The 18691-nt window shown below is 41.0% G+C and overlaps 1 protein-coding gene across 3 annotated transcripts in view; it reads left to right on the top strand.

Moving 5' to 3' along the window:
• Window positions 1-18691, top strand: part of NDST4 (N-deacetylase and N-sulfotransferase 4) — a 2547020-nt gene that overhangs the window by 350954 nt on the left and 2177375 nt on the right. Inside the window, exon 3 of one of the 3 annotated variants that reach the window (XM_069631065.1) lies at window positions 7611-7718. The exons of 1 other annotated variant lie outside the window; for it this stretch is intronic. In XM_069631065.1, the coding sequence (XP_069487166.1) occupies window positions 7611-7718 (108 nt within the window). The remainder of the gene's footprint in view (window positions 1-7610; window positions 7719-18691) is intronic. One more of the 3 variants, XM_069631066.1, reaches the window with a different exon arrangement.

The following is an 18691-nucleotide window of genomic DNA, read 5'->3' on the forward strand; positions in this document are numbered from 1 at the left end:
GCATGTTGCCCATGAGCTGTCCTCCCGAGATACTGGGTCTCGTCTTGCTGTGCCCTTAATAATCCAGACTTCATCATTCTGGAGTACCTGAAGTTTTCTTATGCATCCTTTACTGGCTCCAGCAAGTAGGGCACTGTACTCCTTGGCATAATAACGGCTCTTACTAGTATTGTGCAATTTGCTGCCGATAGATAATGCTACACTAGTCTGAGCAGCCTGAGGTGGTATTGGGCTTTCTGAACTACACTATTTGCGTGGGTTTTGGCACCCAATGATGATTCCAAGATCATTCCCAGGGTCTCCACCTTGGGAGCAACTTTGATGTAATTACCTTCTATATTAAAGCCCTTGTATAAGTTTGCGAGTTTAGCGTGCAGCTGTGTTGAGCCAAAGATCAAGAATTCTGTTTTATTAGCGTTAAGACAGAGACCATTTATTATCATCCAGACCTGGATGGCCTCATACACTTTTTCTGGATTTTCCCGTAGACCCTGCTTAGCTCTACAATGAGCTGGGTGTCATCAGCATAGTTTGAAAAAGGCACCCCCAATGCATCCAGAACATCACATAGGGTGTGACAAAATATGTTGAATAGAACCGGGGAGAGGCATGCTCCCTGTGGAACACCACACTTAATTAGCTCAAACTAAGAGCATGCCTCACCCCTAACTATTCTTGACTTCCTATCAAGAAGAAAGGACTTAATCCAGTCAATAGCTCCGCTAGAGAACTCGCCATGATCCACAAGCTTAGTTAACAATTTTTCCTTATCTACAAGGTCAAAGGCTGCTGATAATTCCAACAACATCAGCAGCCCCAACTTGCTCCTGTCTATGATATCGAGCATTTCTGACTGTAAATCCAAGAGCGTGGTCTCTGTAGCGTGGGAGGATCTAAAGCTTGTTTGCTTGGGGTGAAGAATTTGGTGTCTTTTCACATATTCTTGCAGCTGGATAGTTGCCAATTTGTCTATCAATTTCAATAAAAAAGGTACATTTGTTATGGGCCTTGTGATATGATATGAAAATGATATGTAATATGGTCTTTAAATTTGGGGCAAGCTTTCTTTGCTCTACTCACTTCCATGCCTGCATAGAAAATGGCCAAAACCATTTCTCTTCATAGCTAAATTATTTCAGTAATATGGATTGGAGTAAAACCATTGTGTTCATTCTGTATCATCTAAGAACCAAAACTAGTGCTAGGGGTATTTTTTCAAGTTTTAGTACATGAGCATTCATTAAATAATCAGGTGCCTGGGTCTAGTCCTACCCTCCTCTGCAAAGCAAGTTTACTTATGTTAAATGGTGCCACCTCCCTGCCAACGGAAACTCCTCGGAAGTACCTTGTTAACTGTCCTTTATTGTTGGGAGCTTTTTGTACCTCCTTTGTTACCATAATTCCCAGTGACGTATCGAAACCTGATCAGAGGTTCTGCATCGTACGCCATTAAGTGAGCATCACTCCACAGCTCCCCTGTGACGAGTATGGCTGGCAAGGATCTTGGTGCAACTCTACTCTGGAACAGATACTGGAGGTCATTGCACGTGATGAACCCCAACACCATTAGCATACATACAAGTGAAACACTTGGACAGCAACAATTCCAAAGAAACCTAACATCAAAAAGCAATCCTGCAGGGGCAGAATTCAGATGAATTGTGACAATAAGTTGCAACTCGCATTCTTCATTTTGTGGATGTGTGGGCATACATATCTAGACCATGATGGCTGCCATATTATCTGGAGCTAGCTACAAAACCACCCAATAAGCCCATAGATGTTTTCAACCAGGAGATGTGTGATCCCACCTCAGCATTCATGTTAAGAATTGTGAATGCAGTCAGTCATGTGTGGCTATTGTTGACACCCTATACGTCTCTAGATCCATGGTGATCCTTCAATTGGCCTTAACTCTACTGGTTAGGAAGGTGTCTAACACCTAGGCCTTAGCCTTAGGTTTTCCTCCGAATGAACATTGGGCTGAGGGTCCTTTTTGATGATTTTGGGAATGCTACATAGCCTCCACAGTGGAGCCTGGGACAATTAGTGACATCTGCTGAGCCTGCACCAGAGCAGACCTCATTTCAGACGGACAACAAGGAATACTGAGCAAAATCCTAAAGAAACCAACATGTGTCTTTGCTAAGAACTCCAGTAGGCTTTTCTATGGTAAATGTAGTTTTTATTGTTTCAACAATGAAGAAATACATATAAAATGTCAGTTAATGACTATCCTCTTTAACAATTGACTCATTCTATCCCAATTTAATAAGCATATACCAATAAGCAGCCATTAGTTAAATGTCATAAACAACCAAGCAAGCAGAAAGCCAACAGCTCAGAAAATATGCACTGGGTGAGTTAATTAGAGATGTGTCTTCTACTGGCATTTCTATTTAATAAAGCGTTATTCTCTTTATAGATCATTGCTTGATCCATACGGCTTACATAAATAAAATACACCAATGATGTGCACTATTCCTGCAAAACAGATTTAACTGTATAATGTTTTGGACATACACTATTACACAATACTGCAATCATGCACTGATGCACACTGAAACACAGAGTTTACATGAACTACAAACAAAAAAGGTGTCACACTTCCAGAATAGCAAGAAAAGTGTCAAATATATTATTACACGGCCTGCGGTAGCGGCCCTGTAGTTATGGTTAAGTTGCACAACCCATAGAAAGAACACTTTTTGGATGGCTTATAACTTTGCCCACCCTGGATGAATCCTCATGAAACTTTGCAAAAAACGTATATGGCCCCATCAGATTGATTTTTGGAAGTCTGGTGAGGTTTCATCAAGGGGGGGCAAAGTTATGGTGGGTCTCAAACTGTGTGGTTTTTCAATAGATGAAATGGAAAAAAGAATTTGCTCGCGCCTACAGCCCACACCGCTGGACGGATTTTCACCAAATTTGCGGTAGTAGTGGTGGCTTGGTCCCAAAAGCATGCTTTTGTAAATTTGTTTTAAATCAGTCCAGTAAATATTTTTAAAACTGCCAAAAAGTAGGTCAAATAAAATTAGTGATATCTGGGTTTGGTCCATGGACTCACTTCCCTGTTCGGTCCGCACACAAGCCACCAATTGTCCCAAAGGGAGGCGTGAGGTCTGCTGATACAATATGATATGGCATTTGTAACGCGCCTATAGACACGTGTTTCTAGGAGTGACGAGGCAAGGAAGGGGGAAGAGAGGGAGGACAGAGTCAACGATCTTACCAGGCCAAGTGACATTGAGATCACACAATTCCGGGGTGGGGGAGTTCCAGGGGAAAGCCGAGGGGGCCAGTGCTGTACATGGGATCAAACCAATAACAAGAAGTGCGACCAGCAGGTGGCACGTGCAAGGGTAGGTGCGGACAGCAGGTGTCCAAAAGTGCAGGTAGGGGGACTGTAGGGCTACAGAGACAGACCCAAGTGCCTGGGTTGCCGGCAGGCAGTGTGGATGTGCAACTGGACGGCCAGGGATCTGAGCCTGAAATCAGAGGGCAGCCAGTGGACCAGTGCAGTATTAGACAGGAAATCAGCAGGGGAGAGGAGGAGAGAAACCAGAAACAAAGAGGAAGGTCCTGAGGTGCTTCCAGAACCGGAGATGGTTCTCCTCAAGTTTCAGAGAGACAGGGAGGCTGTTCCAGAGGGAGGCCCCAGTCAAAGCAAGAGATCTACCACCAACTTGTTGCTTGGAGAAGCGACTGACCCTTAGGGAGGAGGAGGTGGAGGAGCAAATAGGTTGAGTAGGGAAGTATTTACATAGAGAGAGTTGGAGGTATTGAGGACCCAGGCCCCAGAAGGCCTTGTGGACAATGGAGAGGGTCTTGAACTTAATCTTTGCAGCCACTGGGAGCCAATGCAGAGATTTCAGTGCTGGAGAGATACGATCCCGGGGCTTGAGGCCAAGGACAAGTCTCGCAGTCCTGTTCTGGATGAGATGCAGAGGGCAGAGAGTAGAAGCAGCAGATTTAGAAAGAGGCTGTTGCAGTAGTCCAGCCTATAGAGAACCAGAGCTTCTGGGGGAAGGAGAGTAAAGGAAGAATACCTCTGAGGAGGTGCAGTTGGTAGTTTGACTTCTTAGAGATGTCAGAGATGTGAGGAGAAAAGGAGAGTGTGGAGTCGAAGAGGTTCTTAGCCTCACAGGTGGGAGCCGTAAGAGGGCCAAGTGAGGCCAGCCAGAGAGTGACAGGAAAGGAGGGTCAGGTGTGCCAATGAGGAGAATCTCCGTTTTACTGGCATTAGGGCAGAGATAGTTGGCGGCAGACCACTCCTGGATAGCAGACAGACAGTCAGAGATGAGAGAAGGATAAATGGTGGCAGAGGGGAGCCTGAAAACGAGCTGAGTGTCATCCACATAGCACTGAAAGTTAAAGCAGGGAGCAGCAATGTGAGAGGTGCCAGGTATTGGTTGAACAGCCAGATTGGATGGTGAAAAGCGTAAGGTGCGTCATTTTTTGGGAAACGCCCGCCATGTTGGATTTGTGGACAGCGCCCATTGTCCAATAACATCACAGTAAAAACATATTAAAAAGCAAAACATTGCACTAGTCAAACTAATGAAACAATCTCTGTGGAGGTGAGGGGTAATGAGGAGGGGATATGGTCAAAAAAAGCCAAAAACCAAGCGTGTTTCTTCGTCCATGTCTGCGAAAACTCCGGGGCAGTCCTGTGATGTTTGCGAATATCAGATATGTTCGGGGACATCTATGCTTACCTTTGCATTACAGGGTTGGTGAAAATCCGTTATTGGATGACTTATAACTTTGGTGCCACTCAATGAAACTGCATGAAATTCAGTGTATGTTGTTGTTTTGTCAAGAAGGAACAACATTAGAGGGGGGTGGTGCACATTATTATAAAGGCTTATAAATGTGGTGCCATTTGACACATTTGCAAATAGATTGTAGTCCTACCTATGAATGTTTTTGAAAAGTATGCTGGGATTTTAGATGGCTTATAACTTTATTGTCGTTTTACCAATGTGGACAAAAGTTTTCAGAATGATTATAGACCCGACTTTGAATGTTTGTCGGAATGGATTTTGTCAAGTGGGGGCTACGTTATATGACTATTATATGTACATACATTTTGGAGGTTTTGAAAAAGTAAAACAAGGGTGGTTTTGCAGCAAATGCATGTAAGGAGCATCGGCAAGCATGGTTTTGCACATGTGTCTGTGTTTTGTTTTTTGAAAAGTGTCATAATGTAGGTACAAAAAATTGTGATATAGCTTTGGTGACTGAGGTATAGCCTGTGGCCATGGACAGTGGCCAGATTGTCTGGGGCATTGACTAAGGCCATGATCCGAACAATCTGGCTACGGGCAATGGCCACAAGGGACCATCAGTGGGGTAAAGTGGGCAAGGCCACCAGGGACCGGCTATGTGGTAAAGATTTTCAAAATTGGAATAGGATTGAATGGGGAAAAATATGTGCTCCTGGGTACAGGTTAAAGTGCTGGATGGGATTGCAGCAATATGCACGAGGAGGGTCAGTAAGAACTTTAAAGTATGGTTTTGCAAATATGTACTGTGTTTTATTTTTTTCAAAAGTGTAAAATGTAGGTACACAACACATTGATATAACATTGGTGTCTGGGCAAAGGGCCTGGTTGTCAGCAAGGAGAAATGTGTACTGTAAATTGGTTATTTGTGCATGCGGCAAGGCTGAAGCGGTAGGTTTGAATGGGAAAAAATATTCTGCTTGTGGTTACAGCCGGAAGTGGTTAACTAGATTACAACAAACATGCGTGACGAGCATTAGCAATGACCTAAAAGCATGTTTTGGGAAATATGTCTTGTGTTTTATTTTTCAAAAGTGCAAGACTGTAAATTGAAACTAGTGCATTTGGTGTGTGGATAGTGTGCCTGGCCCTCAGCAAACACAAATGTGTACTCTGATTTACTTATTGGGGAATGTGGCATGGCTTAAGCCTATGCCCCATGGATTTGGAGATTGGCCATGGCTGCAAGTCATGAGCACTGGCCATTGGTTACATTATTAGGGTATAGTTCACACTGAGCTAGGATGTAGGGTAGGTGCAGAGATTAATAGGGGTGGTTTGGTTTGGCTGGGGTCATGGTGGAGCGTCATGCTGTAGGCAATTGAACAATGATTTCCATTCCCAACGTGTGCTGCTGATAACGACAGTCATAAGTATGTGTTGCAAAAAATATGTTTCCTAAAGGAGGTTTATAGTTTTTTCATATATATGAAAAGAGGAAATATTATTGACTTATATACAGTGATGTAACACCATGAAACATTTTGAGTTAGAAAAACCTATTAAATTGACAGAAAAAAACTTTGTTAAAGGGATGTTGCAGTTAAGATGCATCCCACCCTTGGGACTCGTCTGCTCCAGTAGCTAGCCAGTTGCGTCCCACCATGGCATCCCTTGGCATTTGCCACCTGGGTTCACATTAGCACTTGCTCATTCGTACTGCCACTTCTATTTATGCACTTTTCTCACTGCACAATGCATATGTGCATTTACAGGAGCATTGTGTACAATTTATTTGTATAAGTAAGGGAAATGCAAATGCAAAACATTTGTAGAAGATTAAGTGGCAGTTGTTGTGTGGAAGCCTAGTATGGTCATAGGGTTTTATGTACAGTTTTTGGAAGTGAGTGGTGGATGGATTTGTGACTGTTTGAAAGCAGACAAATATAAAATTAAAAAGGGTAGAAGGGCTGCCCTGTGTGATGGTGTGCACATGCCATCCGATTTTTAATGATTCATGGCCTGGAAAGGGGACTGTGGAGACCATGGATAGTTATAAAGGTTCATCGATTATGGTTATTATTGTATGCTAGAGAAAAGTATTTGGGACAGAAAATTGTTTCTGTCCTTTTTATATTTTTCTGTGGTATACAATTGTCCATTAGCACCCTGGCAGCGGGGGAGCAACCACTCAGGTGGCTAGTAACACAGGTTTTAACTGCCGGTACAAGGAAATTTTCCAAGCCGACTGATGACCGGCTCTCTCCGGCGCCATCTTCCCCACCACCATCCACCATCCATCTCATTTTTTGTCTACCCCCCACCCCTCATAATTAACTCATTTCGGCGGTGGCGGGTGCTGCTGCTGCATTCGCTGCTTCTCTTTGTTTCCTTCAGGCCACCATGGAAAGGGAAGAGGGGCCCCGTACAAAGCCCCTTTTCCCTTTCCATGGCTTGGAAAAGGATTTTCCTTTCCATAGCAGGACACTGCACCACTGTGTCCCGCTGTAGGAAGGAAAATCCTTTTTTTTTAGCATACCGGCTTACCGTTTTGGCAACCTGGGGTGCTAATGGGCTTCATCCCCCATTACAGGGGCTGGAATGGGGGATAACGGCCTGGAGACCTTGCTATCTGCCCTCACTTTTCTTGGGCCAATAACTTGGCCCGATAACTTGGGCTGCTGGGCCGTTATCCCCCGTTCCAGTCCCTGGAACGGGGGATGAATACCGATTGTTCCCATTAGGATAACACAAAATGCTAATGGAAATGTTGGATAATCTTTTTGAGTCTATCTACTTTATTTTAGTTATTTTTTTTAACTGTTAAAGGTGGCTCCTAAAGGAACCTTTTTTTTAATTTGTATTTTTATTTTTTTGCAGGCGAGGTCAGAACGTAAGGTGAGGAGGGAAAAGAGGGAAGAGGCACCAACTACTAATATGCAGGGGCAGGTGGACAGGGGAAGATGTTGCGTGTGTGTTACATCTAAGGTAGGGGAGTGTTTCTCATGCTCCTTGATTACAGATTCAAAAGCACTTTGAAATTGCTCCCGCCTGCAGAGTAGTTTGTTGCATTATATACACAGTACGGTTGTCTTTGGATCAACAGTCTATTTTATCACTTACAAAGGTACCTGGTGGGAATTTGTGTCCCACAGAAGTAGCCTGTGTGGTAACTGTATTGAATGAGGAAGATGAGAGCATTACAGTGGTTGGATTTGGTGTGGTGGCGCTTGGAGGTGTTCCCATAGGGGTACTGTAAAGGTAGTCTGCGACTGAGTACAAAGTTGAATTTTACTTTCGTAGTTTTAGCCTTTGGTACATTCACAACAGTGTTAAAGAACTGCCACACCCATGATTCTCTCTGGGTGCTTCCTGTACCTCATGATCTTGGTCTCGTTCATTGTGTTGGAAGTTCTGCACTTTATTTTTTGTGTAGGTCCTCCAGCTGGTGGTGGTGGTAATGATGGTTCTTGGGGAGGAGGGATGGTAATAGCTGATGCCATTTTGTAAGATAAATAGCAGTTTTGCTAATATTTTGCCAAGTGCGTGCTCTGTGCTAGATTGTTATTGGATAGGGGAAGGAGCTGTACAAGGCTACATTTTGAGCTTGAAAGTTCCTAGATCAGCAGAAAATCCATTCCAAACTGTTTGCAAACCATGGACCTGTTTGTGAAGTGCGAACACGTTTGCACGCATGTTATCATGCCACGCGTGTGCGTGTGGTCACGTGACACTGCCCGAAAAGTCAGCGATGTGTTCAAAACGTTTGCAGACATCGAGTGTTAAAATGATGCTAGAAGGTGGGGAATGGCAGGGTTTTAATGTTAAACTGTAAATTGGACAACAATGTTGCTGTATTGGGATAAGTATGATATTTGTAAGTTGTAGGAAATTAAGGGTGCACTGATAAAAACCTATGAAATTCACTGAAAAATCTTTGTTTAAGTAACATCATGGTTACCCTGCACTAATAAAAACCTATGAAATTCAATAAAAAAACTTTGTTAAAGGGACGTTATGGTTACAAGTAAAACCGAAAAACATCAGAAATTCACCAGTATGGTAAACTAAGCAACCATAACTCACGCCACCACCGTGAACTTCTAAGATTAACACCATGGACATGAAAGATGAAATCACAAATGTTGTTCATGACATAACTAATGATACCACATATTACATTAACTTTAATAAACAGTCGTTACAAGGGGTTGAGTTTACAATATTGCAGACAAGATGTTTGGCAGAACTATTATGAACTGCTTAAAGTATTGAATGTACTCATGTACACAAATCATTACATTCTAGTGTTGTTGGTAGTAGAGGAACCTAATCATAGATACATATAGGCAATGGTTGCAGCATGCACCATAGAAGTACAATATTTTTAATCTGGGATTTTCCGATATTAAAATAATAAATGCTACCTTATGAGAGTTTTAAGTAATGTTAAACATGCAATAAAAAGGTAAAAATTGAAAACTTACCACAAACTTGTGTTAGAAGAACAAATACATATACAAACGCACAATGCATACAAATTAAAGGTACATACAGGGAAACTAAAGTAAGGAAAAAAGAAACAAAAAAAGCACAAAATGACAATAACATTAGAGTTAATCATCATGTACACAAAATAATTGTGAGTTTGAGGCGTGCTTATGTACCCATGCATGTGCATTACGAGCTCAGATTAAACTCTAAGACAAGTACTTTTAGTACATCTAAAAAGGCTAATGTGTAGATATATAGCAGCTTTTACATTTCGGAAATTCTCATTGTCAGTAAAAACTAAAAACTAGCCGGATCATGCCAGTAAACAAAAACAAGTGGTCCAGATATGTGTGTAATAATTATAGGCAATGTAATATGAGTATGGCCAGAATCACCACCGTAGTAATATGTATATAGAAATTATAGGTAATGTAATGGGAGTACAAAGTGTTTGTAATATGCTGCAATGATGTAATTGAACTGTATATGGTACCGATGATTGTAGTAAAATTGAGGATACTGCTTATATAATATGTATTTCATTGTACTTGGTATAGCTACTTATGTCAATAGCGTTATGAAGCTCGAATCTCTGGGTTATTTTCTATGCAAAAAAACATTACAATTTGTTAAGTAGGATAGTTTAAAAGCTTTGGTTGTATACCATTTTACATATACATTTTCTTTTTAGACAATCATAAACAGTACATTCTAAGTAGTATGTTTGGTGCAACATTAGTGTATGACACACCTCTGGTGTATTGACATTAAATAATGATTTGGTCACTGGGAAAAAGAACCCATACTGGATTAAAAAAACATGATTACAATTATGTGAGTGTAAGTGTGATAGTATGTTTGTTTGAAGTATGTTGTTATTAATGGAATGGATAAAGTAGCTTGATACCTGTTGGCGTATTCTAACTATATTAGGGGTTAGAAGATATTGTGTCGTATAAGAATTGAGAGGGAGTATTTGAAGTGTTTTGCAATTACAGTATTTTGTAAGTAGTTAGATACCTGTTTCCGTATGCTAAGTAGTTTGACTTTGAAAAGTACTATTGTAGTATTACGGATGTAGTTAGAAACCTGTTGGCATATTCTAACTGTTAATTTTGCTACAGTTTAGTGAGTAAATGTGGGTTGAAGGAATATTAAGTAGGCATTAGTTAAATTTGCTGGTAACCTTTGTTTTGGAGTAACGGAAGAATCATTAGATTCAAACCAATGACTTCATTTTTTGACATATGTTGTTTAGTTCCCCGTAGTGGTTGTGACACCAGTGTCGTATCGTATACCTATTGTTGTGAAGGTTATCTTTCCAAAAGATACTTGGCCGGGTGTGAAGCCTGTAAGCTTATATTTATTTTTGATACCATCTGCAGTATACCTTAGAAGCATTAGTATGATATATTGGCTATTCAAGTTCATTTCTGTGGTGGAACGATTGTCTGAATTGCAAAAAGGGCTTTATATGCCTTGATTTGCATTCTGCAGAAGCTGGTGAAATGTGATGGATTCAGAATTTGGTATGGATACATATACAAATCGTTCATTAGGGTTGTGATGGTAAAACATGTTTGCAAAGAGTGAATGTATGTTTCCACGTGTATGAAATTTGGATGATTTCATTTATAGGGATGTTTTTGGTTTCCAGTACTTGTAGTAGGTACAGTGGGAATTCTTGCGAAACTTCCTGTGTGTTTATGGTATATTTTACGATTACTGCACAGTTGTCCAATTATTACCTTATACCTGAAACACTGTAAGTGTTGTTAGGGTTATGTGGCATTTCTATGAAGGACGAGCATTTGCAAACACAACTGATCTGAACCGCTTAAGTAAATGTTGTGAACAATTGGTGGCAATTGAAAGGGAAGACTCATTGTTACATTAGCATAACAATTTACTCCAGTTGTGTTGTTGAGTTTAAATTGACCAGGGAGTTCTGTTTGTGGATTGTTTGATGGGCTTACATATTTTTCTGGAGAAGAGACATTTGTGTCATTGTTTTTTGATGGACGTGCAGTTGGCTTTGCACTAGACAGTTTTGTGGTTGGATCTTTTGATGCAGAAGGAGTTGGTCATTGTTTCTTTAGCAGTATTGTTGGGAGATTTTTTATAGATTCTGTTTGTATTATTTGTCGTTCTAAAGGTTTTCTTTTTTGAGGTACAGGGTACATAACTAGATAGGGGGTGTATAGTGCATGTAGCCTGTTGTATTCCAGGATGCAAGGAATGTCAGCGTTGACTTTGTTTGCATCAAAGTTAACTAGGAATAGACAATTGAGTGTACTATAAGGAAGTCATGGTGGCAACAGTAAAGACAGACACAATTGATCACAGTTCAAGGGTGTTTATTGAACTTTATAATGGGTAAGATAAACGCCTAATCTAAACCTCAGTCTAAGATGAGAGCAAGCTAGGACCATCAGATAATAAGGCAGACCTAGTGGTGTCTTGTCAAATAAAAAAGGGCCTATACTAAATTTAAAAAAAATGCCAATCCCTTGTTGCTAAATTACAAAAAGAGTGTGTGATAATGGTCACCGGAAAAGAAAGAAGTGTTCACAAAATAAAAAGTCAGGATGGTATGGCTGGATCTCCCTTCCCACATTTGATGCATGGGAATAGGCTGGACTTCTGAGCACAGCACACTCATCTGCCTTGTCAGCAAGAGGTTCACAGTTCAGGTTGAATTATATGAAAACCTTCAGAGGATACGTCTTTTTCCTGATAAAGTCTCTTGCTTTACAAGGTCTGCTGCTTCACAACAAAAAACAAACAAACAAAGGTTCCTTCTTTACTCGGGTACCTTGGGTGATTGCTCTTCGCCCCTTGGATTTCCCTCTGCCGGGCTCGGATCCTTCTTACAACTTGGGTCTCCCTCCGTCGGGTTCATTACAGCCTTTCAAATATTGCTTGTATGAGTTAAACACTCTTTTCAAACAATGCCCCACTGCGGACAACCCTCAACCCTCAACCGGGTTTACTCTTGTCCACACAATGTTCAAAGGTGTATTACTCTTGATGCCTCTTAATCAAATAAGCAAATGTTCTCTTGGTGGTCTTGCACCTTGGGCAATTGCCTCTCGCCCCTAGGACCTGCCTCTGCCGGGGGATCCTTCTCGCAGTTTTGGGCCTCCCTGCATCAGGTTCACTAAACCCTTTCTTTAACACAGTTCTTGTATTTTAATACAGTTCATGCATTGCTCATTTTCAATAGACAGCCAGGTTTTCCTTCTACTAGCTATTCATGGCATCCCTCTGTCGGGTTCACACTTGCCTTTATTGCACAGTTCACAATATTCTTGGAAAGCTGGGTTCCCTTCCCCTAGCTTTCCTCTGTATACGGGTCAGAGACTTTACTGTATAAGGGATTTTACCTAACCCTTGTAGGACCACTCTGACGCCTCATGCCACCCTTTTCCTAGGGCTTCAGGATCTTGTAGTTTCAAAGAATAGGTTCCAGTCAGAGCCTTTCGAATGAGTGCCGACGTTGCACCGGACCCCTCTGCACCTGGACCTCAACTGGTTTTCTCTACAGTTCAACCACGCACACAAGTTCCTTGTCTTTCTGAGTCCTTTTTGCCACTTGCAAGCTTGGACTCAGCACAGTTTGGTTTACTGTACTGTATCAGCTTTTCCGACTCACCGGCTGTACTGAACCCGTTGGCTTCTTTGTTCTATGGAGTCAAGGATAGTATTATGGTAGCCAGCTTGCCTCTCTGCCTGCGTTATCAAAGCAGGAGGCCCCTGTGGACCATTGACGTCTCCTCCTTTCTCACGCCAGCTCTAGCTACCAGTCTTACAATTTACCTTTCGGAGGCTTCTCTGGACTGAGGTGAAAAGGGAAAGGGTTACTCCCCATTCGTCGTCCTTCCAGGTCTCACCACTTTCCTTCTGAGTTTGAAGTTCCAGTTTGGTGTAGCTGTCACCTCGTCCGTTTGGCCTTGCTCGAACTGTGCTTTCGAGCTCCGCCTTTTATTCCTGTGGGGAAGGTAAAGAGCTGTCAGGTGTGCGTGATTGTCAATTGCCTGACTCTGCCTGACCCGCGGGTACGGACATGTCAGGTAAACAGCTTTGGTATTAGTCTGTTGTTTGTCACAGTGTAAGAAAGTGTTTGTCTTGGGAAACATTGGGGGGTAGGGTTTCTAGGTATCCTTAGGGGAGGATGGGGAAAAGGTGTCATAAAGAAAGGGGGGGTGGGTTAACTCAGAAAGGTGGGGTTTGTAGCGATGGCGAGTTGAATAAGGGGCAATATGGGGATTCAGAAAATAATAACCAGAGGGACGAGGATAAGAATGATGGGGAGTATTTGGGTAGAAAACAGGAAAACAGGGATTCTGAGAGGTATGGTTTCTGAATGCAACAGGGTTTTTGCTTCTAGGTGATGTATCAGATATGGAGGGGTCGTTGGATAAAGGGGATTCTTTGGCTGGAAAGGAGGTAGATGTAATACAGCCTACAAAAACCTCAGAGACCAACAACCTCCTCTCCCTCTTCCACGGTATAATACATGTCTCACCTGGGGCATTCCTCCAATCATAACCCCAGGTTCCCTTACCCAGGTGATCCTCCCTCGCTTGTCCACCCCCAGGGTTGGGATCTGATAGAGCCAGCCCTTCCCTGGTCACTTGAATAAGGCATTCTCAGGGTCAACTTGGGACAATACCCTCAGGTTTCTCAGAGTATGCAATAAGTGCTACGTAACTCATACCTTCATTAAAGACTGTGCTGCCAATTTCAATCAATGCTTGATCTAGGGTTAGACCTTTTGATTTGTGAATAGTGACAGCATATGCAAAATGTAGAGACAATTGCTATCTGTGTACGTACGTACGTACGTACGTACGTACGTACATGTCTTTGAAAAGAAGGAAATGTGCTATTGTGCGGCCATTTCTTTTAACTTCTGCAAGTTTGTCAAAGTGGATGTTGACAAACTGAAAGTTGTTGTTAAGCAGATACATATGGAAACCAACAACTGTAGCAAATGCTCCATTGACTAAACCTTGTTCTACATCAAGGTTATGTTTTAGAATTACTCTGCAGTTTAGACACAAGTTACTATTTTCTCCAATCCAGCTGTGTTGGATATACATTATTAGAAGCTATTTAGTCATGTGGTAGCTTGTTGACACAAAGAAAGTGTCATGCTGTGCACTTCTAGTTTGTCTGTGGAGCCTGTGGAGCTGATATGTAGTATGGATTGCATTTCTTTTTTCATCACTGTCTCATTGAATTGACTACAGCTTGCAAGGATTGGCATTAAGGAAATGCATTTTAGATTTTGTTGAGTTAATTGTTCCATGACATCAGGAGCAGATGTGTTTCGTCTATATAGCTCATGTATTAGACTACTATTTAAGATGGATTTTGCATCTTTAGTTAGCAGACTAGTTCTAATGCTTTTTTTAAATTTTAGCATAGGTGAGGTCTGTAGACTGACACACATTTTAAGTTAGTGCTTTGTAGTAAAAATGTTGACATAGATTTCAATTGCTGCCGAGGATATTGCAGCACTGTTCATGGCCTAATGTTTTCAAAATAGGTTGACCTTTCACTGGCGTTAACTGTAGGAGGTCTCCGAAAACAATAACATGTTTTCCTCCAAATAGTTCTTCGTAGTGGGTTTTCAGGACTTCATGCATTATGAGATGAATTAAAGCCAATATGTGGGTGGAAACTATGCTTAGCACTTTCTTTTGTTTTGGAATTCTACATTCTTCAGTAGCAGCTTCTGTTGATAATGTGTAGTATTCTAATTTGTTCTGGTGTTCTATGGGGAGGAGCAGTATTTGGTGTAAAGTTACACCTCCTATGTTGTAGGCAGCTAAACCTGTGGGGGCTGTTAGTACCGCCAAAAGGTTGTTGTTTGTTAAGATTTGTAGAAATGTGCTGATTATTTTAATTAAGAATGTTTTACCTGAACCAGCTTCTCCATGTACATACAGGTTCAGAGGATTATAATGTTTACACCAACAGGTTTTAGTTTTATGTTTAAACCCATGTTACATTTCTTGAGTAACTTCTAGATAAATGGTGAGTTGTTCATCATTTAACTGCGATTTGAGCACTGACAAGTCTTCCTCAGATTATTTATATTGATACACTGGCTTTTCTACCTCAGTCATGGCTATTTCTGTTTCATTTAGTATGAGTGGTGCTCCAAGTGGTTCTTGACTTCATGTAAGGGAATGTTGACTGTCCTCGGGAGTGTCTTTGTCCAGATGATCTTCAATGTCTGCCTCTTGTTGGTGTTCATTATCCAACATTTCATTGTATTGTTTAAAATTGTAATTTGTTATACTGCTTTCATTTGCTTTGAATGCAGCTTGAAATGAGCCACAGTTATCTAATCATGTTTCTTCCCTTCTCCAAGATTTAATATTTTAGAGTATGGCCATGTATTACAGTTCTCTATGTCGTGGAGATTTAAATGATAACTTTATATGATTAATTAGACTGGGTTTGGTGAGTTTAACTAGGCTTCTTCCACAAGTAGATACTGAATATGTGCCAATTGTCTCATTTGGCGCTACAATGTTTTTGTAGGTGTAGTTTTGGGCAAAGTCGTACAGACACATGTTTTCGAAAGCAATACATCTGTTTGGGTAATATGTATGAATTAAAGTGTTCTTTTCTTTAATATCCTGGCTGTTGGGATCATTTGTGGCTATGGTTACTATCTCTTGGTATTATTTTAGCACTGTTTTTCGAAATGAAGCTGAACCAAGTTTCAGCCAGACAATGTGTTCAGATTTGCCACATAAGGCTGTACCTGTTAAAATGGTCTGCAGCTTTGTAGCACCCGCATTCTCTATGGAAGACCATTTTTATACCGAACCTGCCCAATTTTTGTGTCAGTGTTTTTTTAGATGATATGTCATCCCGGAGGTCTTTTAGTTCAGTATTCTGGCTTTGGTGAGATAGGCTGTGACATATCTTGCAACTGCAGTGGAATTGTCTACAATGTACTGTATGTCTATGTTTGCATTCCACAAGAGGGCAATGATTGCATTGTAAGCATTGTTGTACTTGGATGCTTTGTCCCTTTTAATGTTGTAAGACTTGTTAGGTGATTTGCCTTTTACGCTGTGTCTAACCGAAGACATCAAGATATTTAGTTGTCCTTTTTTGAAAACTCATCTAGGGAAGCCAAAGCGACATTTGGTATAGAATTTGCCTTTGTTTTTATATCTATGTCAGCAATATTTGCCATATTTATGTTTTTGGGAGCGTAAGATTTGTGCATGTAGGTCACAATCTGTGGTTTCTGAAGGAATGTCACAGCTTTTTCAATAAACTGTAAAACAGTGGTTTCACTAGCATGGCCAAATTTAGGAGCATCTTGTATCCACAAAAGCATGTGGATGGATGTGTGGTGCTTCTCTGGAATGATATTCTTTTCTCCAAAAGAAGTGTTTCACTTCTCTGAGTGGAGGGGCAGTTTTATTGCAGATAAAGTGCAGAATAGCAATGAAACAATGGTAAAATTACCTTGATACATTGACAGGGTCAAGAGAACAGAATTCTCCTGGTGTTTTTATATCTATTCCCTCTTTATTCTGGTTTGCAGTGCGTAAGAAGTCGTGCCAGTCATCCCATGCATAATCTGCACAACTTAAAGGAACAAACCATGTGGGTGGGCCTAGGTTAATTAGCATACACCTTACATCAGTGTTACATCAGAACCGGTATTCTTTTGTACCATGCATGTTTGCCAAGAGATTTGTGATACTTGACTGCAAAACTTCATCTTTGTCTTTTACCTTTTGAAGGAGTTGGCTAGCGGGAATGTTTAAAAAGTTAAAGCCTGTTCTTAATGTGTGTGCAACTCCATAACATAGATTTGCTAGTTCACTTTTCGAAGAGGAGGTGGAAAAAGTATTTTACATTTTGCCTAAATCTGGGGTCTTCATAATAGATCTCGATTTATGCTGTCGAAGGCGTGGGAGAAGTCAATCAGGGCTAGCTACACCTTGGTTCCTGTTCTTATGGATTCCATTTTGAGTAAATTTATCAAAAATAGATTCAAGGCACATCCTATTCCCTTGACGAAACCAGTCTGTCGTGGGTTGAGATGTTTTGATTCGACTGCCCATTTCGCTAGTTGTTGCTGTAGCAGGGTCGCATACACTTTACCCAGCACACCTAGGAGCGCAATAGGTCGATAGTACTTTGGATCAGCGTGGTTCCCTTTCTTGAAAATTGGTATAATTATCGCGCATTTCCACGATTCAGGGCTTTTCCATTTGGCCGATATTCTCTTGAACAAAGCGTAACATAATTCTGTCCACATCTGCGGATTTTCTTTGATCGTGTGGTTTGTTAGACCATCATGTCCTGGAGCTCTAGAGGAGCTAGCTTTTTTTATTACCTCCTCAATGTCACTTTTTTCAAAGTTTAATTTCCAATTTTCAAGGTTAGGTGGTGAGCTCTATCTTACAGTTCCTCTTTTGCTGTATAGTTCCGAGAAGTGTTTTACCCATTCAGCTTCAGGTATTACATTGGCCAGCAAAGCCATTTGCGGAGCTCCTTCATTATTGATTAACTTCCAGAATTCCGAGGAATTTCTGTTATCAAGCGTGTCCATTATTAGCTCAGAGTCTTTTTGCAACATGACTACTTTGTGCGTTCGAAGCCAATGTTTGTATTTTTGTTTACATTCTCTTTTCTTGGTGTGGTAAGAGTTGTAATCTATTTTTGGCAGATGTCTTATTTGCGGCCTCATTTCTCTCTTTCTTTTTCTCACCTCCAAGTCATATTTGTGTTTTGCAACAAATTCACGAGCCCTAAAGCACTGTTTTTTCTCTTTGAAAGAGCCTAAGAGATGGATATACTCAATTTCATTTTGTTCTTCTACATATGAGGTTGTGATATATTTGACATCCGTCTTCTTTAGCCTCAATCTAACTCGGTTAGATTCAATCATTAGAGGAAAGTTCCATGCTGGAGATTTGGATCTGTTCTTTGTAGCAAGTGACAATATACTAAGTCATGATCGCTTAGAGTCGTGGGTTGCACCACAAGTGAGATCGCCTTTTGATGTATTTTCTCACTGACATAGAAATAGTCTAGCGTAGAATGCTGATTGCCTCTAGACCATGTAGGTTTGGCCGGAATGTCTCCTGCAATCTTTCCATTCATCAACACTAGATTTCTTAACTCCATCTCTAACGACCAGTGTCTAGCAAGTTGTATTTTGTTAGAATTAATCACTTTTGAGTCGTTATTTGGTGTTAAGCAGTTCATATTCAGGTCTCCACATATCACAATATCAGCAGCAGTGTCTGCCTCCAGCCATTCATCTATGACCGATGTAACTTCATCTATGTAAATAATGCCACTTGTTGTTTTATGGTTCCAGTATACCTTTAGAATATGTATTTTCCTATTTCCTGCATTCTTCTGTGCAATAACCGTTGCCTGGATGTAATGGGACACATTCTCGGATTTGATGA

Source organism: Ambystoma mexicanum, chromosome 6q, assembly GCF_040938575.1.
Source record: "Ambystoma mexicanum isolate Mex_15411 chromosome 6q, UKY_AmexF1_1, whole genome shotgun sequence".
NCBI lineage: Eukaryota > Metazoa > Chordata > Amphibia > Caudata > Ambystomatidae > Ambystoma > Ambystoma mexicanum.